The sequence below is a fragment of the Charadrius vociferus genome, unplaced genomic scaffold (assembly GCF_000708025.1).
Source record: "Charadrius vociferus isolate BGI_N301 unplaced genomic scaffold, ASM70802v2 scaffold2560, whole genome shotgun sequence".
In the NCBI taxonomy this organism is placed as follows: domain Eukaryota; kingdom Metazoa; phylum Chordata; class Aves; order Charadriiformes; family Charadriidae; genus Charadrius; species Charadrius vociferus.
Window position 1 is genome coordinate 28261 of NW_009646454.1, and position 23014 is coordinate 51274.

Sequence of the window (23014 nt, forward strand, 5' to 3'; positions counted from 1 at the left end):
ATAGAGGAAAAAAAAATAAATCTTTAGCAACCCGTGAGACAAAGCTATCATCTCAATTAACTCCGTTAAGGGCGATTTTTGGGATAGAACACAAGGATAGGCACAACAAGGATTGCACTGGATGGGCAGCAGGAGAACCAGCACGTATTTTAGGTGACTTATCTCTACAGAATTGCCTCGTGCGTTTTCCTGCATCCTTTACTCCCATCAAATCTTAATCTTGCAGGGCGACTGTGATACTAACAGAATTCGCACCACAAGAAAAACCCGGTAAACAAGCATCCAAATCACACTACAGAAACGAAGCAGCGAAGTCTCCAAAGCAAACGGCTCCAGAGGAATAGGGGCATCCAGAGGGACAGAGCGCAGAAGCGGGCGAGCAAGACAGCCAGGGGCCGCGGCTGCAGGGTAACGTCTCCCTCCTCGCCCTGAACAAACACGGCAGTCTGCACAGGAAGCCGTGTACAAGAAGATATGGAAAAAGGAAAGGAGAGTTTCAATGGGGAGTTGAGCTGGACACGTTTGCCTTAATCCATTCATCTCCCAGGACTTTAAACCACCGGTAACTTTTTAACTGCAACAGCTTTTGTTCCCCAAGCCGGTTTTCCCCCTAGATTTTAGTATAAGGTTAAATCCTTTAAATAGGCAGTCTGGGACGATCTGAAGAGTGCGTCCACTTTGATATTCAAATTTAGTAACTTCAACCGCCTGGATGATAAAACCGATTTACTTTACGTTAAAAAAAGTCAAACACTCAACTTACCATCGTTCTACTGACTTCAGTTACCCTGATTTATAGCAAGTGACCCGGCCCTGTATTTTCAAGCTCCAGATGATTATTACAGAGAAGATGGAATAATTACCGAACAAGTATCCTCTTCAGCAACTGCTGATCTCCTTCAGAGTAGCCAGGCCAGTCCTTCTGCACTTCTTTGTACACACAATCTTTCAGCGTGAAAGTGCTGTCCTTGGCACTCAAATTTGCCACCTGAAACAAAAGTAATTTGCAAAAAAAAAAAAAAAAACACTGTTAGGGTTTTATTTTCTGCCTTGTTCTAACATGAGAGATCTTAGATGTAGGCAAAATCTCAGCAGGCTTAGCAGCAGTTAGTAGTGTCAGAGAACAAGCAGAGACTTTATACTTCATTTCCTAATTATTTAATCAAACTGTCCAAAACTTTCCTTTTGCCTTGTCATTGCAACCGTTTATTATGCGTTTCCAAAGTATATCAGATTTACTGGGAAACAAGTCGTATCTAAGCAGATTATTCAGCTTGGATAGCCTGGAACGGTACAACAGCAGTTTATGGAAAAACCTGGAAATAACCCCTAGTTGGAACAGGCAGTTCACTTATCATACCTGTCCGATAGCTCAAATGGTGCAGGTTATTAGCTGATAGAGGGACTCTGGTGGCGATACCTTAGTTAACAATTGCCAGAAGATAATTTCTCACTAACGAGCCAATAAAACAGGCGACAGAAAGCTGCTTTCTCAAGGAGCAGCAAAGGGAATGCCTTGCAGATCCAATGCGTTAGGGAGCTTGAGGTCCCACTGCGCAGTTCAGTGGATTAGGATCATCTGCTGGATTTCACGGCGGAGAACTGTTCCGAGGACTACTTCAGGGCAAGAACAAAACCTGTGATTACCAGCTTATAACCCAGGGTTGTACAATAAAGCATTGCACCTAAATCATGTGCTGCAGTTAGCTCGGTACACTTGCATGAGCAGCTTTGTGACATTTGGTCCAATTCTATCGTGTGTAGTTTCCCCACCAAACTCTGCATGGTGCCTACAGGGATAGGAAACACTGCTGGAACCGGCAGAATTGTGTTAGAATGGAAACAACTTGTGCAGAGTTTTCCCACTTTAATCAGTCTTTCCACAGCTTGACTGAAAATTTAACTTCTTGTTGCTGGTTACACGTCTGAAAAATACGATGTTAGCACACACCAAAAAGCCCCAATTAAGTTTTCACAGATACTGTACTGTCTTAGTGAACCCTTCTTAGGTGATCGGAGAGCACTGCAGGTTTAGAAAGAAAACAAAGCCTTAAATTTTGTTTTTATAGAAGGGATACGGAGGCAGAGGTGCCAAATGCTATGCCCACAGCCAGGCTGATCAACTGGCAAAGCCAATGACCGTGTCCCCAATTCGCTGCTTCAGCCGCTCCGTTTGACAACTGTATTACACGTGAAAGTGGGAGATGTTTTTATTCAGGCAGTGGAGACACTGTGCGTCTGGTTAAGGAATAGTGTTCTCCATTGCTCGCCCCATTCAGGAGGCTGTGGTGCTTAGGAATTTCTGTGACCCACGCAGCAGTAACAGCCTCAGAAAAGCAAGTGAAGGAGTGGAAAGTCTCTCAGTAACTGAAGATGCTGTTAATCCTTCTGCTTTTGTTTTAGGGAGACTATGACCTAGTATTAAAAAAAATAATAATCTCCGAGTTTAAAAGCAAAAAGCTGCAGAACTAACACAGCAGAGCTCTCCTGATAAGCAAAAAAATAAAAAGCACAGTTATCAGTTTACATGACGAACACTTTGTTTTTCCTTTCAGTTCTGTCAGCTTTCCAAAATCCTGAGCCAAAACACAAGAAGAATTTGAGCTGTGTTTTACATTTAGATATCCCAGTAAACATGCCCAAGAGACAAAAGCAAAGCCAGGTTCTTTTTCAAAAAAACTCTCCGGTTACTGCCTCTTTTGACAGCGGGAGACACGCTGCTCGGCAAGGTTGTAGCCCAGGCAGAAGAACAACTCGGATTTTCTCCGCACAGAGGCAGAGAGCCGCTACCTCCTTGTTTTGCTGGTGTGGGACTCGGCAAGCTCCACCCCAGGCCTCCCAAAAATAGAAACCTTGCAAAATGAGGCAAAAAGGCCAGCAGGAACACAGAGTCCTACAAGAGATGCAAGAGCACAATGAAACCCACACCTAGACGTATTTAGACATGTAGCTTTAACGCAGCCTGTAATTTTTAGCTTATCTGTGTCTGCTTGTGGATGGGAGCCCTGGTAGTGCTGAAAGGAGATTACGTTTACGAGCACTACATTTACAGCCAAATCAGCATTTAGCCCAATCAGGCTGACACTGCCGACACCACCACTCGCCTGCCAGGGGTTTGTGAGAGCATCAGGAAAAGGTGATTATCAGAAACGGTATTTCTCTAGTATTAAACCTATTTATAGCATTCAAAAGGGGTGCTGAAAAGAATTCTAGCACTGCTGGAAAATTAAGGGCTTCAGGATTAAAAATCTAGGGAAGGAGCAAGTTGTGCCAGCAATAACTCCATTTTCAATGTGACCTGCCCTGTGCCCTTGGACAAATTAACTCCTCGCTGTCTCGTTCTCCTTCAGCTAGGGAAAGGAGTAAAAAAAAATAAATAAAATAAATCCAGTACAGAAGAGGGCAGCTGCAGCATTTAAATAAATATCCACGATGTGTTTTGCGCTGCGAGAGCAATAAAGGTATTTACTGCAATTCCTAAAATGGCACCTTCAACATGACTCAAACTGTTAAGAACTGATTCAGCTCGGAGACAGCTTTCACACTTGACATAGAAATAATATGCTTTGCAAGAAGCTGCACGATCTTCGCACTTAACCAGTTGCACTTCTAAGCAGGAAAGGTATGGGTCTGAACAACGCAGAGACGTAAAGCTTAGTGGAGAGGGACATGTTTTTCCTTCCCATAGGAAACATTACACGTATGAATATAAAACATGGTCCTTTATGTCCACATTAATAAAAATATAGAGGCCGGGGTTTATGGCTTATAACAATTCAAACAGCTTGTAGATGCTCTGTTAGATAATTCTCCCCACGACCAACCGAAAGTGTTCCTCTAAAATTGGCTGATCTGGTGAACCGAAATCACACCTGAACTGAGGGGTATGCCCGAGAGGCTTCTGCTACCTCTAGCAAAACAGTGACGTGAATTACGAACTTCTGTCGGACACGGCCTTTAGAGAAACATTCAGCTGCAGCTTTGAGATACACAGGTTATGTTCAGACCAACAGAGAAGGTAGTACCGTTCTGAGAAGACATTTCCCTTTACCTAAATCGTTGCCTTCATCAGAGTACAAACCTGTTGCAGAAGGTTGTCCAGCAAATCCTTGTCCTGCTGAGAAAGTCCATCCTTCTGCAATCTGAGAATAAGTTCAGGTTTCTTATAAGGCTTTAGTGCCAGTAAGTGCACAACCCTATCTTTGAAGGGTCTCTGAGAAATCGCACTATTGCCTCTCTTTATTGCACTGGCAAGGTTGACTGGCGTTGGGCGCTTCCTGGAGGGAACAGCATCGGAAGCTCCTGGTGCAGGTTTACGCACCTGAACCTTTTTGCCTAAAATGAGATGAGAATAGTGAACTGCAGCAGTCACCTTGCAAAGGCCAGTGGTCTGTCAACACGTATATGGAGTTCATTACACCAGCTGAAGTGCCAGAAGATGACAACGAAGGACAAACACAACCAGCACACCCCATCCATTCCGATACGCTGCCGGAATGAGTATCCCATGAGTTTTATGATTCATGACAAGCTTGTAACAAGTAAACAGCAACACCAAGCTCTGGAAACCTGAGTATTATTGGCCACAAGCTTACATAAAGCTCTCTTTGTTTGCCAGCTTTTCATTTATCCCAAGTGCATGGATCCCCACGGTTAATCTAACCATTTTTTCCCTCCCTATGAGAAGAAAATTCTGCATTATTATGTAGAAGAGTCGAAATATGGAGTGGAAAGACCAGAACTGGTCAACGAGCGGCTCCCTGCTGCTGATCTCAGCAAAAACGCTATTCCAGCAGATGTTTCTGCTTTTAGAACAATAGGAACTTTATGGGGCTGGGTCCACCTCCCTTCCCCCTGCCAAACACAGCCACATGAATGGGGTCTAACACTGCTACATTAGCCTATTCATTAGTGCGCTCGCTGTCTGTTCTAACAGAATAACCCCTTCTACATTGTAGCAATAACTGCTTCACCCTTCAATTACATTTAGGTATACGCGAGAACATAGAGCTGTCTCAAAAGCTCATCTCAAGCCCTCACGGGCAGCTTCCTCCACTCCATCCCAAATGTGGTTCTTGGTTTCTGACAGCATGATACAAGAATTCATTCTTCCCATTCCTACTGAAAAAGAGCTTTAACCGGAACCCTCACAAAAGTCCCACATCGCTTACTAAAGCGCAAATCAAAGAATTTTACTATTTTGAATACAGAACCAGGACAAAGCCAGGTTCCTGCTACCAAAGGTGAAAGCAGCAAATCGAAAAAGAAAATTTGTAGGTTCCAAGGTCTAATAGAGGGAGACGCAATCAATAATCACTTCGGTTCAAGAAAGTGACCTTCGCTAGGGCAAACAACATCCAGCATTTACTGCAAGAATTTTGGAGGTCTATTTCAGCATGGCAACTCTCCACTGCTAGGAAGCAATGTTTTCAACTGAGTCATCTGAAGATACTGGTGATTGTCTGCAGTGTTTATTTTACTGAAATGTAGATTGCATAACTGAGTCCCCATTTCCTGGCTTTTTATTACGCACCACGCTGATGCAAGTAAGTACGACCCATCGTCGGCAGGGCTGAGTTAAAGACAAGAGGGAGAAAAACAACAATTCACACGTTAAACGTCCCAAAATTCAGAGGTCAACTGGACTTCATTTCCAGAAATGGGACGTTAAACATCCCAAAATGCAGAGGTCAACTGGACTTCATTTCCAGAAATGGGATGAGAGAAGATTCGTCAGCTTTCTAGAACTCCCTTAACTCTCGCCAGGTCATGAACAGCAAAAACACATTGGGACATTTCCACTTAAGGCTGGAGCCAAAATGCGCAATGAGAGGAAAAGAAAAAACTAAGTTATGCTAGAACACAAAGTCTTTTAAAATATTTATACATGTGCATATATATAGATGTATACACACACACATTTAGTGTATATATAAGCACACACATCCTCCTTACAGATATGAGCAATCTATTTACATATACATTCGTTCAAGTGTTAGTGCACATCTATACTGCTCTGTTGATCTCCAGTTTCAACATTTCATATAAATTCTTCCACATCTGAGCTGCCTGGAATGACTCCACTGACGTTTAAGTGCTGAGCTCCGTGTTCTCCTGGAAATGTGAGAGCCAGCCTTCTCCCCCCAGCCCAGCCTGCGAGTGAATCAGCTGATGGTGCTGGCACACCAGATCCGAGCGTACCCCACAGGAGGACTGTCCTTGCCCAGGCTCTTCCTTCTTGGACTGGTGCTTTCCTCCTGTCTTAAGCGCTGACATCTTATATATGCAGCATGCGCTCCACTCCACTGCTTTTTACGCGGCTGTACCTCCATTTCAGAGCAGTAAACGTTTTAGCAAGAGTATTACTAAATCAAAAGTTTTGCTCTGTCTTTCCGGGAAGCAATTTGCTTTGAGAATCTTCTCCCTCACAAGCCTACCAACTTCATCCACTTACTGTAATGTTCTCAAATATAAGCTAAACAAAATAATCTTCAAGTCTACAGGAAATCAATGCATTTCCTTCCTGATTACTATCTTATTTCTCAGCTTTGAGCGCTTGGCTGATAAAACAATGAGTCAGGGTCACTTCTACATTTTGCAACTCACCATTCTCATCACAGACATCCTCCGAGAGGAGACTGGCTACAGATCATATGGGTTGCAGAAAAAACAGCAGCTCAAAAAAACACCAAAAAAACACCAGGAAACCCCAGTCAAAACCTCTGCTTTCTGGTTAAAATTTGTGCCCCGAGTTTATGAGCAGACTGAGGTGAAGCAGCGACCTGACTCAAAGCTAGGTCTGTGCAGGCTCCTTCTGGAGCCCGCCGATATTTGCCACGGTTTTATTGCCTCCCCTAAGATTCTCCTTTTGTTGTCACAATAAGGGGGTTTGTTTAAGGCTGCAGTTGCAGCACTGCTTTAGTCTCTTTGTTTATTAACAGGAGCTATCTGCATCCTAGCTGCTGCGTGTTATGGTCTCAAGTGCAGGCACACACCAGATGTGTGACAACAGCGGTGCTGCATTTTAGCTGAGCTCGCTAGGAGCACGGACACTTCCGATGGATCAGCGGTACGCTCTCAGCATCACCGCATGACAAATACGAAATAATGCCAGAGAGCGATGCGACCGCACACAGACAGTCCTCAAAGGCCACGCAAACACCACCATACATGTTCTGGGGTGAAGATGGAAGCCATGAAGAAGCCACAACACAAGGAGAGGAGCACCCTAATAAATCGGACACCCGTAAGGAGCTACCAGATACTTGCTAGGGACTTTCACAATCAAGTAAAACAGATGTCAGCATTTGACTTCAGAAGCGAGGGAAGACAACCCCCAAATCAAGTTGCTGCTTACCTACGTATCTCCCCCCAGGTTTAATGACTATAGCGCTCCGGCTGCGAGTCTCCTCCTCTGCCTGTGCCATGCTTTGCCTTGCCTTCTGGTAGGAATCGTCAGTAGCACACACGGTGATTTTATCCTGTATGCTTCCAAGGCAATCCAAATGGATATTGCCATTGCTGCAAAAGAAACGCAACGGAAAAGGTACTCCCAACACTGCAGACGGGCACAACTCTGTCACTGGGGAAAATAACTGAGGTTGCATTATCTAAACAACAGGAGGGGACAGAGAGAAGCTGAGAAAGGTAAAAAGATTATTCTGCAAGTGCCTCCTTACCCAAATTTACATATATACAAACAGAGCAGAAAGGCTCTAAAAAGAAAGAGCACGTATTCGTTTTTGTTCAAGTTTGACAGGGGGAAGATTCTACAGAAGACGAGGTAAAAAAAGGCTGGATTTTCTTTTGCTTTACCACTCACCTAGATACATACTGCTGGATACAGTCAAAACTCCCTTGGGGGCTGTCCTTGCCAATATTTGAAAGATAAAATGTGAAAGTCCGCACTTCTGTAGGTCGATCAGGCCTTGGAATTGCGATGTGCTGTTTGGAAGGAGAAAAATATTGGTCACTTGGGTAGCCCACACCAACAGAAAATTCAATTTTTCCGCAGTCACTATGCTTTTAGCCGTTTTGCAACCCACTACAAGTGCAGCACGTGGATTACTGCATAGGAGACTATGAAGAGCAAGAAGCTGCAAAGATCCAAGTTGGCAAAACTATATGCGCTGAAAAGATAAGGTAACAGAGGCAGACAGATGTAAAAGACAGCTAAAAAGACAGCTATGTCTGCAACAGAACAGAGAGCTGGTGGCATGCTGCCTTTCAAAGCGGAGCCCGTAATAATCTTGTTCTAGGAATCTGACCCAATTCTATTGATTCAAGCTCAAACCAGACCTGCTACCACTGTTTATATTCAATTTCAAGCACTTGAGACTTGTTTCTTTAGAATTAGTGATCCAGCACTAAACATAGTACAAGCCAGGTCACTAGGTAGCATGCTTATTCTTTTTTAAGAGATTATAATTCCATAACGAGATTTCATGGCTCACAGTAGAGTGTGACGCTGCTGCTAAATTAAATATTTAATCAAGCATTAAGTGTGCTCGGCAGACAACTCCACAGCGATCTGCATTGTTTTTCTCCCCCCAGCCATTCATTTTTCAAAAGGGAAGCCGTTTCCCCTCTGCGTTCAAGATCCGGCATAAATCTCAGCATCTGAGCTCTACTATCACATCAATATTTGATAATTAAGATGGCTTCCAGAAAATGAGAGAGAAGGAACATCAGCTTCAACCTATTTTGGGCTACACTCTACCACACAGATTTATATTTACCCAGATCGCCACATATATGCACAAAATACACACGCCTAGCAAAACCCGCTCGTGGCATCCACGGATGACTGTGCTGCACAAAGTTCCCTGCTGGTACAGACGGGTTTTAGGTGGTTTCCCTTTGACCTCAGACATCTACAGCAGCCTGGAAACCCAGTGCATCTGTGCCACTTTGCTAAACCACAGGGACATTCTCAGAAGCAGCAAGAAACGCTCGTTTGACCCGCATCGAGCCTACCAGTGCAGCATTTTCCATTTACTCCCCGTGAAAACCAGCTTATCCCTCCGGCCAGCCCTCAAAACAGACCTGCCTTCTTGCGAAACGGCAAGCCAAGAGACTCGAGCGAGACAGAAGGACAAGTTCTCCCCCGCACAGTCCCAGGATGCGGATCTAAAAATACTCGGGAGCAGATTTGGTGGCAATTCGGGCAGCGCTGAGCCCAGTTATCTCCTCTGCCAAACGTGCGCCGCAGCCTTGAGCCCTTAATCTGTCCCGGCACCCTCTGCCCCCACCCATCCAGAACGAATAAAATTCTCTTCTGCTTTACAAGCGAGCTGAGAATATGCACGAAGTCAATGTTATGTAAACAGTAGATTGTGGGTATTTTACAGTTGGCAGCGTTAATTCGCCGGGAATGGGGCGAGAAGGTAAACGGAACGGTTCGGTTCAGCTTCCAGCGCCGTGCGCTGGGGGAATGAGCTGTGCCGCACGCGACGGGTTTGTAAAATAAAACCCGGAGGATGTAACCAAATCATATATTCACATACGAAAAAATAACTCGCTTCTAGCTCTTCACTGACCGTTGCAAAAAACCAGCTGCTCCGACAGCCCCGACTTTGGCATTTTTGTGGAGTTTCTGCAGCTTTGTCAAAGGACGTAAATTGAGACAGGAGCGAGAGTCACTTTAGCGTTAAACGTTGCTCGCTCCACTACTGAAAAGTGTAGCATATACAAACCGGCCGTTATCTAGGAATTATTTTTAGCTGAAACAGAAGGTTTCTCAAGCCACCAAATCAGCATGGTAACTGCTTTGAGGGAGCCCTAATTTTGGTGCTGAGTATTACACCAGTAACCATAGACACTTAAAAATAGCTCAGTACAGATGTGACTTCTGGTGGGGTTTTTTTTTCTTTCCCCTTTCAAGTAATATTCATCTGTGTACAGCTCATTCTGAATGGCAATTTCACCTTCCTCTATTAATACCAGCACAAGTTCATCCCAAGAAACAGGGAAAACGTCACATTTTCCAATCACATAAGGTTGTTTTGTTCCTAACAGTCACATTTAAGAAAGCTGCGTGCACACGCATGGACTTGGCACCTGAAGGGTTTTTTTTCTCCCCAGTACAGCTCTTCCCCTACTCCCCCCCATCTCAGCCCCCCCCAGTAAGCACCTGCAAATTTGACCCAACCTAAGCTCCAATTCTGCACATGCTTTTACAGCCTTTCTTGTAAAGTTATACACTCCAACTACCACCGTTTGTAACGCTTTGGTACTCGCGCTCTTAAATTCTAATTTACATGCACCTTGAAGCAAGCAAAACGCTCCGGACTCCATAAAAACTTCCAAAGCTGTCCAAGAAAATCCAGTTCATGATGAAACACTAACAAACAGGTGCTGCTTTTAAAGAATATCCAGATAGTCCCACTTCAGCATCTCAAAACAGAGTAACACTCTGCTAATTATGACCTAGTTACTACTACTGAAATTCTGATTATTACAGATTATTGCACTGAAAAGGTAAATAACAGGACTAACATTGCTATAAAGAAATGCATCTCAAGGCAAAGATCGTTTACAGTCTGCAGTTTTTAAGAACTCCCGTGAGATTCGATCCAGACCAGGATCCACGCAGGAGGTTTCATGCCCTTCTCACCGAAATAGCGGTTTTATTTTGGGCTAGAACCACTGACATCCTCCTTTCAGCACCTGGCCGACAGAGCTGCCACCTTGCTGACCCTGTGTTTCATTCCTGGCCAGTTCCCCTCTCTGGTTAATTAGAGTATTAATCATGAAAGTTGTTTTCTGTGTATTAGAAGCTGAGAGTATCCGTGACAGTATTCATTAGACTAACACTGGGAATAGGTAAAAAGCGACACGGACGCAGTAATTTAAAAGCCCCACCGGTAACGAGATTCAACAGGTCAGCAGGCTTCTAGAGAATTAAACTAAAGAGGCAGCAGTTTGTTTTAAACTCGTATTTTACGTCCTGGCTCCCCCATTCACTGAGTACTTTTAAGTTTTTCCTTCTTGTGAGAGGACTATTTACACAGAAAAGTCACACCATTAAAATCTCGTATCGCTGGGCACTGCCTGAAATCACACTCTGACAGTTGTGCTACACGCAGAACCCACCCCCCTCCAAAGTTAATGGGAAACCTTCTCCACAGAGACATTTACTAGGAAAAAAAATAAGAAGGAAACAAATTGGGGAATTAAGGTACAGTGGAAGAAAGTGTATTCCAAATATAAATAGCTAAACAAATGAATTTTTATGTCATCATCTGAATTTCAGAGCTTGTTAAGTTACTGAAATTGTCTTTTCCGTCCAATTGATAGGAGAGTCACTAATTACTGAAATTGTCTTTTCAGTCCAATTGATAGGAGAGTCACTAATTACTGAAATTGTCTTTTCAGTCCAATTGACAGGAGAGTCACTAGAAAGTATTTAAAGCTCTGCCATCAGTTCCTTAAAGCAGGGCACAATCGTGACAGATACGAGCACTACACTTAAAAACAGATGGTTACACAGCTGCCAGCTCCTTGTCATACCCAGTAAAAATAATAATAAAAGGACAAAGAGCTCTTTCTATCTGCCCCAATTGAACTGGATCTCGCTTTCTTCAAAGCTCTACCTTTGGCCTTTACTCGACAGCGCAATTAATTAAACAGCTGAAGACGAGGCAAGCAGAGGTCAGCTCTGTGCTGCCAACATCCTCCTTCCACCCGCATCGCCCCGGCGCTGCTCACACCACGCAGGGCTCCATGCTTCGCCCTTCAAAAGGCATCATCAGGCGCAACCGCGCTGCTCCGCTCCTTTTCCATTCCTCCCAGACGGTAATTACAGGGGGTTAGCAGCTCTTTCACCAAAAAATCTTCTCTGGAAGTTAAGGGCTCAAATATAATTAAGTGCATGAAATATTTACTTTTCATTATTATAAGGAACTGCATAATTTCAAAGTATTTTAAATTTTTTATAAGGAACTGCACCGTTTAAAAATATTTTTATTATTATAAGGAACTGCATAATTGTAAAATAGGTATTTTTAAAATTATTATAAAGAACTGCATCATTTTAAAGCGGGTTTTCCTTAGGTTAACCTGAAAACACCCGAGTCTGTACTGCATCCATGGGAAACCCACTACAAGGAGTGCACAGCAGCGGAGGGCGGTGGAGCATTTTAAGCTGTTCTGATTCATTTTGCTGTATTTCCTTCAGGAGGAAGGTTAAGTAAGAGAAGAGGCATTTCTAGAACTTAAGCAGCTTTGCAGGAAAAGTTAGGTGTAGATCCTCTCAAGGTGCTCTACAAAGGGACAGGAAAGCGTTTGGAGTCTTTGTAGCTCCTTTATTACATGCAAAGCTGTTTGCTCATCTAATAGCAACAAATCATGCACCTTTAAAAGTTTTCCTCGCCACTCGCTTATAATTCTGCCAAACTTCAGTTGCAGATTTTTATCTAAGCTTTCATGCTGAGCTTTCTGGGAAGTTTAATTGTAAACAAAGTAAAGCAAACAAACAAAAAAAAAAAACCCACAAACCTGGAAATTGCTCCTTTATTTCCCAGGACAAAAAGGTTTGTAGTTTTCTTCTTAACTTACAATAACAATCATGTCTTTCCTGTACTATGGACCTAGTGAGACTAATATCACACGGTAAAATATGGGCCAGGAGAAGTGTGCTAGGCTTTAATGCCTACTTCATTCAGGCATTTTTGAAAGTTTTATTGTGCCACCACAAAAAATTAAGAAGTTATTTACAGCTAAATTGAGATTCTTGAAAAAAGGAAAAATTTAATTCCCCTTCGTTATGCAAAGCACCAAAGTTAAACACACACCTTTTTGTATCTGAAAGGTATATAAATGACATTTTTAAAGTTCGCTGGTGAGTTGCATTACTTTAGCAGAAACACTGCCAATTAAATCTCAGCGTTGTCAGTAACCGGCATGACAGACGGTTTCAAGCATCTATAAATATCTTGGAAGAGTTCAGTCATTGGAACAGAAGTTAAAGAAATAAAACTCCAAAATATAAAAACCTTTTGATACTCACAGAAACTGCACAGTTGTTTAGATGTGCATATTAAATAAAGCTTCAGTACAGTCGCAGCAGCCTCCCAGCTCTGCTACTGTCAATAATTTGTACCCATAAAGTCTTGCACCGAGTTTACCGGGTTTGGTGTGGTGTTTCCTGGGGACACGGATGAGGTTTCCACGGATTCCTGCACCCACCACAGTCCTGCCATCAGTGAACTTTGCGTTTCCTTGTCCTACCCAACAGCCTGGCCTTATGAAACTAAATTTCGCCACCAGCAACACTGGCAGCACTTTTGCACTGCTACGGATTTAGCAAGGTTAGAAAATAAAGAAGAGGGGAAAAGTTTTGCGAGAGAGATAATCCACGCGATCAAGGAGCAAACGCTCCGTCCCAGAGCACATCTGCACTTCACACCTCTCACTTGCAGAAATCAGAGCAGCCCTCTTCGAGCTGCAATAGGACCGACGTACAGAACACATACCTTACGCAGATTAATTGTATAAGCCAGCGAAGAACTTTCCAAGGCAACTCACACAACAAACTTACCCCTTGGCTTCCTTGAAACTGGATTACTGGTTTTGATGTCACAGCATCCTACAAAAACAAGTGGGGAAAAAAAGAAAAGATTACCTTAGAGAAATTTAAAGCTCCAATATTCGCTGCCAAAAAACACTCAGCTTGATTTTTCACCTAGGCTTTTTTAAAGGAAAATGTTTCAGGGAAATATACACAATTCCAAGTGAGAAAATACAAAACCTCCTGAAACAGCGATTTGCACCTAGAAAAGGGATAAAACTGATGTCACCAGTGGTTAAAAAAACTTCACTCTTGTAAGTCATTAACCCTTACTTCAGAAAAAAAAAAAACTCCAAGATGATACCCAGTTGGGCTACACTTTGTGCCTTCCAGACCCCTGAACCACATTTCAGGCACAGAATAGCTCAGCTGTGTATCCTCGGTGCTTATGTTAGGGTTTGAGTTAAACAAGAGATATTTGAGGGGAAAATTTATTAGAATTCTAGCTCGGAGAACATGCTAAGCGATTTTTTTTTATTTTTTTTTTTCCCAACAGAGCACTGGCAATTCACTGGAAAAGCAAACTGCAACTTCATTGCAAAATACTGTTGTTACATCGCCCATTTCAACAATTGGCCTCTTCCTCCACACTAATTTGCTTACATTTCAACGAGCCCCACTCCTGCGAGCTCTAAACCCCCTGAAATCTGCTCAAGGAAGAAACACCATTGAATTTCAGCCTTTTTGCACCGTGATTGCGCTTTTGGCATTGCAGTGATTTTACGCAGACCGCAAAAGCTTCGCAGTTCCAACTCTTACCTGAGGTTTCAACTATAGGGAAAAAAATAACATATGCAATCCAAGCCACGCCAAGATTTTATTTCTTAAATTTCAGGAAAATTCTGGTGGTATTGTTTTGGGTTTGGAGTTTTTTTTTGTTTGGTTTGTTTTGTTGTTGGTTTTTTTTTTTAAGTCACACCAAACATTCCAAGCCACCCTAGGAGACGCCTTCCTGCAGGACAGGAGTTGTGCTCCACGGGGTGGAACACACGCCGGGTGTGGGATGCCGCTGTGACGCCTTCCAACGGGACAGAGGCATTCACAGATAGGCTGAACCATCACTGAGGAGCGAGCACGTTGCCACGCACACGGGAGACACGTTTCAGCGGGGAGAAAGCGCCAAGAAGAGTTCAGGAGACCAAAGTCCAAACGGTGCATTTGTTTTGTCCTTTTTGCTCCACCGTCATAAAGATGCCATCAACTCCCGCAGGATTCCAGAAACGGACATTTACATTTAGCAGCAAAAAAGTTAACTGCTTGAAAGTGCATTAAAGTTTATCATCTCTCATAAACCTTTTCAAAGGCTTTCATCCCAGGAGCGAAGAATCTAAGCCACAATACACTGACATTAACAAACCCAAAAAAAGTAAATTCACCAGCAAGAAAATCTTTCTGGCCCAGATGAATAAGCTCACACCAAGACACTCTTCAGAGCCTTTTAAGAGCCCATCTAATACGATTCACCACATCTGCATCACACCCAAAATTGTAACGAGATATTTATGACGGCAAGGAAAGCAAGAATATGCTTGAAGCTGACAGCACGCACTCCGCGTTGGATAACGAGTTTTATAGACCCGAAACAACCTTTATAAAGAAACAATAAACAACATCTTGCTCTACGTACAGAGATCACCGAATTCCTTGAGTGCCACGACACTGCATACCACAGCACACTGTTCATCGACAGACTGGCCAGCTTTTTGTTCACGGTGTCAGCATGTACTGTGCAATGTGCCCAGAAATTCATACGAACATACTTGAGCAAACAAGCATTTGAAACATTAAAAAAATCTGGATTAAAAAAAAAATAATAAATAAACCTGAACGTGGATCTTCTACAGCTAATTCCGTACTTGCAAAGTTCTGCAATTAATTCTGGAAAATTACTTAAGTGGAATAAAAAGGTAACATGAAGCATGTAAGTAGAATTACGAGGCAGTAACAATACAGAAGTACTGTTACACCAATCAGGACAAGCTTTAATTACAGAACGTATAAATTCCCTAAACTACATACAAAATGGTTTGAAGTTAAAGGTGCAATCTCAAACTTAAAAAATGAGTGTTCGTGCGAGTTAAGTGGCAAACTTTGGCTTTATTTCCTCGAACGCCCCAAATCCAGCGTTTCTAGGCTCCCAGGCTGTGCGTGCCATGGGACCGCGGGGGTTTTGTGACCTGCCATGTAGGAATATGGGTGTTTTAACTCCCGGTTACGCTCAGCAGAAGGGGCGGCAGGGAAGAGCTGGGTGTTGGAGGGCTTTTGCACCACCCACGTTCCCCCGGTAGGGAGAGAAGGGGAAGGCAGGCTCTCGGCTTCTCAGCAACACCACCCCTGAGCAGGAATCGCGTCCCTTCTGCTGGTGCCCAGCTCCTCGGCTCCGGGTCATTTGAGACTGCTCGGGGAAGAAGAACACACACGCACACCCTAACCTAATTAAGGACATGAATTGAAGTACCTTTATTGGATGAAATTAAATTCCTGCATGGACACCTTCGTTCAGAATAAAAGCAGAGAGATGGAATTAAGCTAAACCAATTTAAAACCATATTTCAATTTACAACTTCAGTTCATTTGGATTAACTTTCCTGAATGTTCTTGTATGGACAAACACCAATTTTAAAGAGTTCTTGCTGCCATTTCCAGAATCCCTCTGTCATCTTCTAAAGAGTCACCTGATTTTCTTCCCTAGTGATGCCAAGACACTGAACTTCCTTCGTTACAGTTTCCTAGAAATGCTGTGCCACCCACCTTTAGTGGGAACAAGGTCTGTCCCTCCTCCTGCCTTTCCTTCTAATTAAAGAAGTCATCTCCTCGGCCCTCGGGCAGGACCTGGTACCGCTGCGGGTATAGGTCTGCCTTCTCCGGAGTACTCCAGCTCACAGGATGCAGTAAATCCTTGGGACAGCAAGGATGCTGCCCAAACCTCACCTTTGTGTTTAATTAAGAGGCGAAACAAGACAGATCTGTCCGAGCAACCGGGCCACCTGCACAGTCCGAGCATCTTCCAGCTCACAGATTCTGGCTTTACTCCTCTATGAGTCTCACTATATTTAGGAAGAGCTACTGGAAGCTGATTAGGATGAAGACGGAAATCTAAACAAGAAAAAAAACAGATCCAGTATTTTACAGCAGCCACCCGTCAGTTCAACAGGTTTTCTGCTGCCAGGTACAAGACGTTCACCTCTGCAGTTATCACACTCACCCACAGCGGTGACAGCGCTGCTCAAGGGGTCCAAGCGTGAACGAGCGTGATGGCTGGGACCTGTGGGACCAGAGAACCAGCGACTGCCACGCGAGTCACAGACTTCTACACTGCGCACACACCAAGAGCCAGCAAAGCCCCTTCAAACACCTCCGACGCACCAATTACTTGTCTGCTAGTGCTCGCTATTGTTTCAACAAAAGGCTTCCTGACGCAGGACTGAAAGGTTAGCAAATCATTACCACGTCTTCACTGATTGCTAGTTCCTACAACGGATCTCTAAGAAGACAAGTCAAGCTTCCTCCCATCTTACCGTAAGAAATAATGAACTGTTTTAACAAACCGGAGAGTCCTTCCTGCAGTCGCGCTCACCCGTACCCCCAAAGCTCCACAGGAATAACTTCCAAAGGAAAATCCCAACTGCAAACGCGTGGCTGTACTTCTCCAAGATCTACCCAAACCTGAACTGCCAGCTTCACCGCACCTACCTGACCCACAAACAGACCCTCAAAACCAGTCTGAATGGACGCCAGTTACGTCAGGTGACAACCCAGCATTTTACTCCACAAAAAAAAAAAACCCAACTCAATTATTTGCTCCCTGGAAAGAGCATTTCCACGCTTCTGTGCCCAATTCACTGCCTTCCATAGCTCCTGCTGTATCCTTTGGCCATCGGGGAGAAATAAAGCAGCAAACTTTCAAACATTAAAGCTCTGCTCCGGGATGCCAACAGGAATCAAACACCACAGACCCAAATGCTTTATCTCAGATGGTTCTCCAGATATCGTAAAATTATTTCAGAACTCATGAGATTAAACCAAAAACTCATCCCAAAGCTCCCACAAAACTTGTGTGGGTGGGTTTGTTTTTTTTTTTTAGCATGCTATTATGCTCATCTTCATCCTCTAGCATCCCCAGGCTAGAGAAGAGCTAGTAACCCTTAATACATGCTCTGAAAATTCACTCACAGCGGCAGTGGCAATGCCCAAGCAGCTCCTCGCACTTAAATACTCCAGATTCGGCACGTGGAAGCTTGAGTAAAGAGTAGGACGAACTAGAAAGCGTCGATAAAACACACAAAAATTGAATGTAAACCTAATATATTTGGTAGATAATAAAGTATTTTAAAGTGATATATACTAAAAGACTTCATTATATATTACGTTATATGGTCGAAGTTGGCATGAATTTTTAAAAATGCTTTGTGGAAAAGCTGGATGGGATATTCCTAAACAGGACATTTGAACTCCTCGGGTCAAGTAACCAGCTGGAAACTTCCCCGTTTCTTCAGGGAAATACAGATAATTAGAGAATACGTTGTTTCGAGAAGTTCTGTTATGCATTTACTGGAATTTATACTGGAAGCAGTGTTACATGGAAAATATTTGCCTATACTTAGCATCGGTGTATTTGTCTATTTTCTTGAATGTTAAGAGTCACAAACGCCGAGCAAACAGAGCAAATGAAAGCTTACCCTTATTTATGTTGGAACAAGGGAATTATTTTCAGAATTTAAAGCTTCTTGCAAACATTTAAAATTAGTAGCAAGAATGCCAATAAATAGACAGAGAAACTATAAAATCATGCTAACCCCGAAGCTGGCATTAACAGGGACATTTCGCACTGTCCCGTGCAATTCCACCCAGGTAAAGCACCTCCAAAGCCAGTTGCAAAAATGAGAAGAAACAGAAATTGCTTAAAATTCACAAATTTCAGACTCGCTAATACCCCAAACTCATCCAAGTTCCTCTTTAATTCTTTGCTTATGCCTAGTTTATGTTTCTTTTGCCCACGCAGTGTGGTCCAAATATAGGCATACTCCCTCCTCTACTTCCTCCGGCTTCTCAGCACAACCGGGCAAAGCATTAAAAAAAAAAAAAAAAAGTCAGATCTCCATCCAGGAGGATACTCAGTTCAAGCAGACCTGGATGCTTGAGAAAAGGTGTCCTGCAAACCCGAACAGAACATCACGATTTAAATTTCCACTAACGGTTTTGTTTTAAACACACCACGCAGACTTCGAAAAGTAAAACAGAGACCAAAACGAAAGCAAATATATCCAGCGTCTCGGTGACAGACTCACAAGAGACACCCCAGAGTCCCAAAGTTCATTAGCAGCAAGATATATAAATCCCAGGGGAAATAAATACCTTTGAATATACCCACAACAACTTCAAGTGACTCTGTGTGAAGTTTACTGGCAGTCAATTAGCCAAAGCTGGCCCAGGAGAGCAGCACTGCATAGTAGGTAGAGACAAAAGACTTCTCCCAAGACGTTCCACTTTTTCAAGGCTTATATTTACCTCCTACCAGGAACAACAGCAGCTAAAAGCCTCCTGAATATTCTTTTTTATGTCACATCTATTACTTATGGAATTAAAATACCGTCTCCCTGCAACACAATTTCCATCTGCAATTTAAGGCCTCCCAACGATCTCATTTGAAGTTGAGGACACTCACAGACTGCTGATGGGATCCAGTCTGCTGATGGGATCCAGTCTGCTGAGACTTGAAAATTATAGATCCTATATAATTTTTGTTGACCTAAACTACAAAGCCTTCCAGACCTTTTTATACTACATACGCCTGGGAGACAAGCTACTGGTTTTGCTATTCAAATACAATTCGCAGGGAAAGTCTTGGAAATTCCATGTGAATCCACAACTGTTGAAACAAAAGTTCAGCTTTCTACACAAGAGAGGTGCCAGCGGCCACGGCAGGAGCGGTCAGCCACTGCGGGGAGAAACACGGCCGTGGGGATGCTTCTGGAGGACGCGGGCATCCCTGCATCCCTCCCGAGACGGGCACCTGCAAGCCCCTCTGAGCAGGAGCAGCGTGGCACTGCGGGCTGTGACGGGCGCTCCTGGGGCTGCGATCCCCAAATTAACTGACGTACGCCTTTGTTCATTCCTCCTCTCCGAGATTACCCCACTGATTACTTCGACGAGCGAAGTGGTGTCAAACGATGAAGTCACATCTGTCTGCGCAGCCCAGTTCCCCACTCTTCTACCCCATTTTCTTTTCCCCGACATTTAAAAGAAATATTCGGGGTAGAAGCGAGTACCTGAGCTTTTAATACAAATAATTTTTAAAAAGGTGCTTTTGATGAAGGTTTAGGACATGGCAACTTACCCAACTCTTGTGAACTGTAGTTTCTATTTATTAAAATCTATCATTTTCCTAATATGCATTAATGGATGCATATTATCACTGTAATATTGAAGCACCTACAAGTCCTAGCCGTAACACGGTGCAAGCAGCAACAAAATGATAAAGAACTTTTGTGTCAGCCAAAATGCTAAGCTGTACATTTTGAAGTTTTAATTGCTAAACTGCAAAATACATACCGGCTTCCTTATTTATAATTGCATAATTTTAAGTGGGCTATTACAGCACAAACGTCACTTCCTCAGTAGTTTAAATTTTCCAGGGTCAAAAACCAAGAGTGCCCCTATAGGATAGAAAACAAGTTCTAGTAAAAATATCAGCTTAAAAAAAAAAAAAGCCACCTTGACATTAGTGAAACTGTGGCTGAGTTACAGCATTTCAACATTCAGGGCTCCTTATCAAAGCGGCATCATAAGCACACAAAATTTTGTATCACTACACAATCTGAGCAGCAAAGTTACCGTCCCACTTGAAATACAGAAAAACCACCACCTTTGAGTAGATCTAGAGAGTAAGACACATGATTAAGTTAAAAAAAAAAAGCGTAGCTTAATTGAAACGCTTTGTGCCTGCAACGTAAAGCAGAAACTCAGTCCCTAAATGGACAATAGCTTATATCAGCAAACCAGAGAGCAATTAAACTCCGCTGTCATCAAGATGTCACCCCACAGGCACGAGAGCTGAGCTAGCCGCGGAGCCTGTTCTCTCTCGCATGCCTGGATCTTCTGATCTCGTCTAATCCAGGTTAAAAAGATCCCCCTGAATAAAAAGCAATGTTATTTGTTGATAACGATTCTTTGCAGAATTCATGTGAAAACTTAAGCGGTACACACCTCCCCGCTGCGCGGAGGTTCTCCAGCAGATGCCAGAGAGCTTTCTTTAAAGAGGAACCAGGGGAAGGGAGAACCAGGGTGAGAAATACCACACAGGGAGCCAAACCGGCTTCCCAAACACCCCTCGGCATCCCTCAAGGCTCAGGACCGCGGAGGGATGCGGATGCTCACGGCGATGCACTGTAGCACACGGTGCCTCACCAGTATTTTTCACCATGCCACTATGAGAGCGGTCAGCCAGCTTTTCAAACACATCTTCATTCTTCATTAGTGCCCTGTCTAAAGCACGAGCAAACAATTCAAACAAAACTCACTCCCGTGCTGTTTTACATACAGGGTAGTTTAAATTTTATGCTCAAGCCCAGATAAATTTTTGTCTTTCAACCTGGTAACTTCAAGTAAATCTTTCCAGACGTGCTTCAAAAGACTCTTTTTCTTCCTAGTGCAGAACCAAACTGAGTTTCTGCTGGTCCTGTATTTGGAAAAATAAACCTTTGAACTCCGTGTCAGAGGCATCTGTTCTTTTGGAGTCTGATACTCTGATCATCTTTAGCACCAGACCACGAATCTTGTGAAAGGTCGCTTTGGTAGGGGAGCCGAAAAACCCCGGGACAAACCACACATGGCTCAGGATCATTAAGCCAAGACATTTGGCTAGCACAAGGTACAGTAGTTTTCCACTAGAAAGGAAAGCGACGCATATATGCAATTTAGGCAATGCCTTTCAGGAAGAAAATTAAAAGGAGCCTCAATTCCTTAGAGAAATAATTAAAGTATTGTCACTTGGTATGGAGTTTACTCAGATCGCTGCAGAGCCGGCGACCCTGTTTGGCCGCAGGAGAACCCGGCTCCACCACACAGAGCAGTGTACCGATCGGACCAATTCCTCCCCGAGAGCAGCAACCACTTCTCGCAATCCCTACTCCTCGAGTTCTTTGCCAATGCAAAGGCAGGAACCGAGTAATTTTTTCAAGAGCACCAAAACGGATAGAGAATCGTTCTGTAATAAATACGAACAAATACACCACCTGAAATAGCTGCAAGAGATACTGCGAGGATGCACTGGACTGTCTCTCGAGAAAATGCAAGCTTTGTTTTTGCAGACAAGGGAACGGACCTGGCACTTTCAGAGGACACCAAAGAGTTAAACCCACCGGTCTCCAGAGAAGGGCTCACCCCTACGGGGACAGGTTACTGCAGAGAGAGACACTGCAAGAGGAGAATGGGCACTGGGGACAGATCTCGGTGTAGTCCAGTTCATTTTAAGAGCCACAACACCGCTGTCCTGAATACCACTTTCTGTTCCAATGGCCAGCAGGTCACTGCAGCCCATCGGTGCCGCTTCCAGTTTTTTCACCACCGCTCGATGTGGCGAAAAGACTAAAGGTGGAAAGCAAATCCACACCAAAACGGGAGGTGACTCATAGCCTGAGGTCGAAGGGAACGTATATTGTAAGAAACAGGAAAAGATCAAAAGTGGTTTTGTGGCATCAAGGGCCCCTAGTTCCCAATTAACTCACAGTTACCTATCTTCAACCTCAGTTGGGAATCCAGGTTCGGAGACTATGGGCACATTTCCCAACGGTACAGCACTTTTTTTTTATTTTGTGTTCTTTATCTTTTCCTTTCTGGGGAGTCAAGGGAGCCCTACTCATTAAGTCTAGCAAGACAAGCAATAATCATAAAGTCTCAAGTCTTTATGCCTGGCACCAGACAGCTACGAGAGCTTAAAGGATGATTATCTGTAGTTTAATCGTTACAAACTCCCACCAATACCACTGTTAACAAGACGGGACTACCTAGTGAGGTTTTACTGTCAGAAGACCAACAGCGGCCAACTCCCACGATTTCCAAAGGCTTGTGAAGGAAAAGCTTGGGAGGGGAAAAAAGAACCTTTGCATCCCCGTGCAGCCTTCAGTGTCTTGTACAACTCTTCAAAGCAGTCCGGTAATCAATTTAAAAATATGTCTACAATGAAAGAATTATTAAAACACGAGACATCATGCCCATTTTTTATCATAGTAACGCAGGAGGTCTCCTTCACTCCAAATAAAGTGAAGTTTCGATACGATTACTGCATTTCTCTGAAAACGAAGTTTCATTTTCTGTTGTTGGATTTTCTGCATCCGTTAGTCATTACTAAAGGGTGTTCCATACCCTCTGAAAGTGAGAACCAGTAGCCCTCAAAGCTATTTTGATTTTCTTAGTCAGTGTTGCATTCTTGAATCAAAACTGTCC

General features: G+C 43.5%; 1 protein-coding gene across 1 annotated transcript in view; it reads right to left on the bottom strand.

Moving 5' to 3' along the window:
- Window positions 1-23014, bottom strand: part of ELL (elongation factor RNA polymerase II) — a 44861-nt gene that overhangs the window by 13696 nt on the left and 8151 nt on the right. Inside the window, exons 2-6 of the mRNA XM_009882646.1 lie at window positions 13541-13588; window positions 7823-7944; window positions 7358-7521; window positions 4082-4335; window positions 864-988 (exon numbers count right to left, since the gene is read on the bottom strand). Coding sequence (XP_009880948.1) covers window positions 864-988; window positions 4082-4335; window positions 7358-7521; window positions 7823-7944; window positions 13541-13588 — 713 coding nt within the window. The remainder of the gene's footprint in view (window positions 1-863; window positions 989-4081; window positions 4336-7357; window positions 7522-7822; window positions 7945-13540; window positions 13589-23014) is intronic.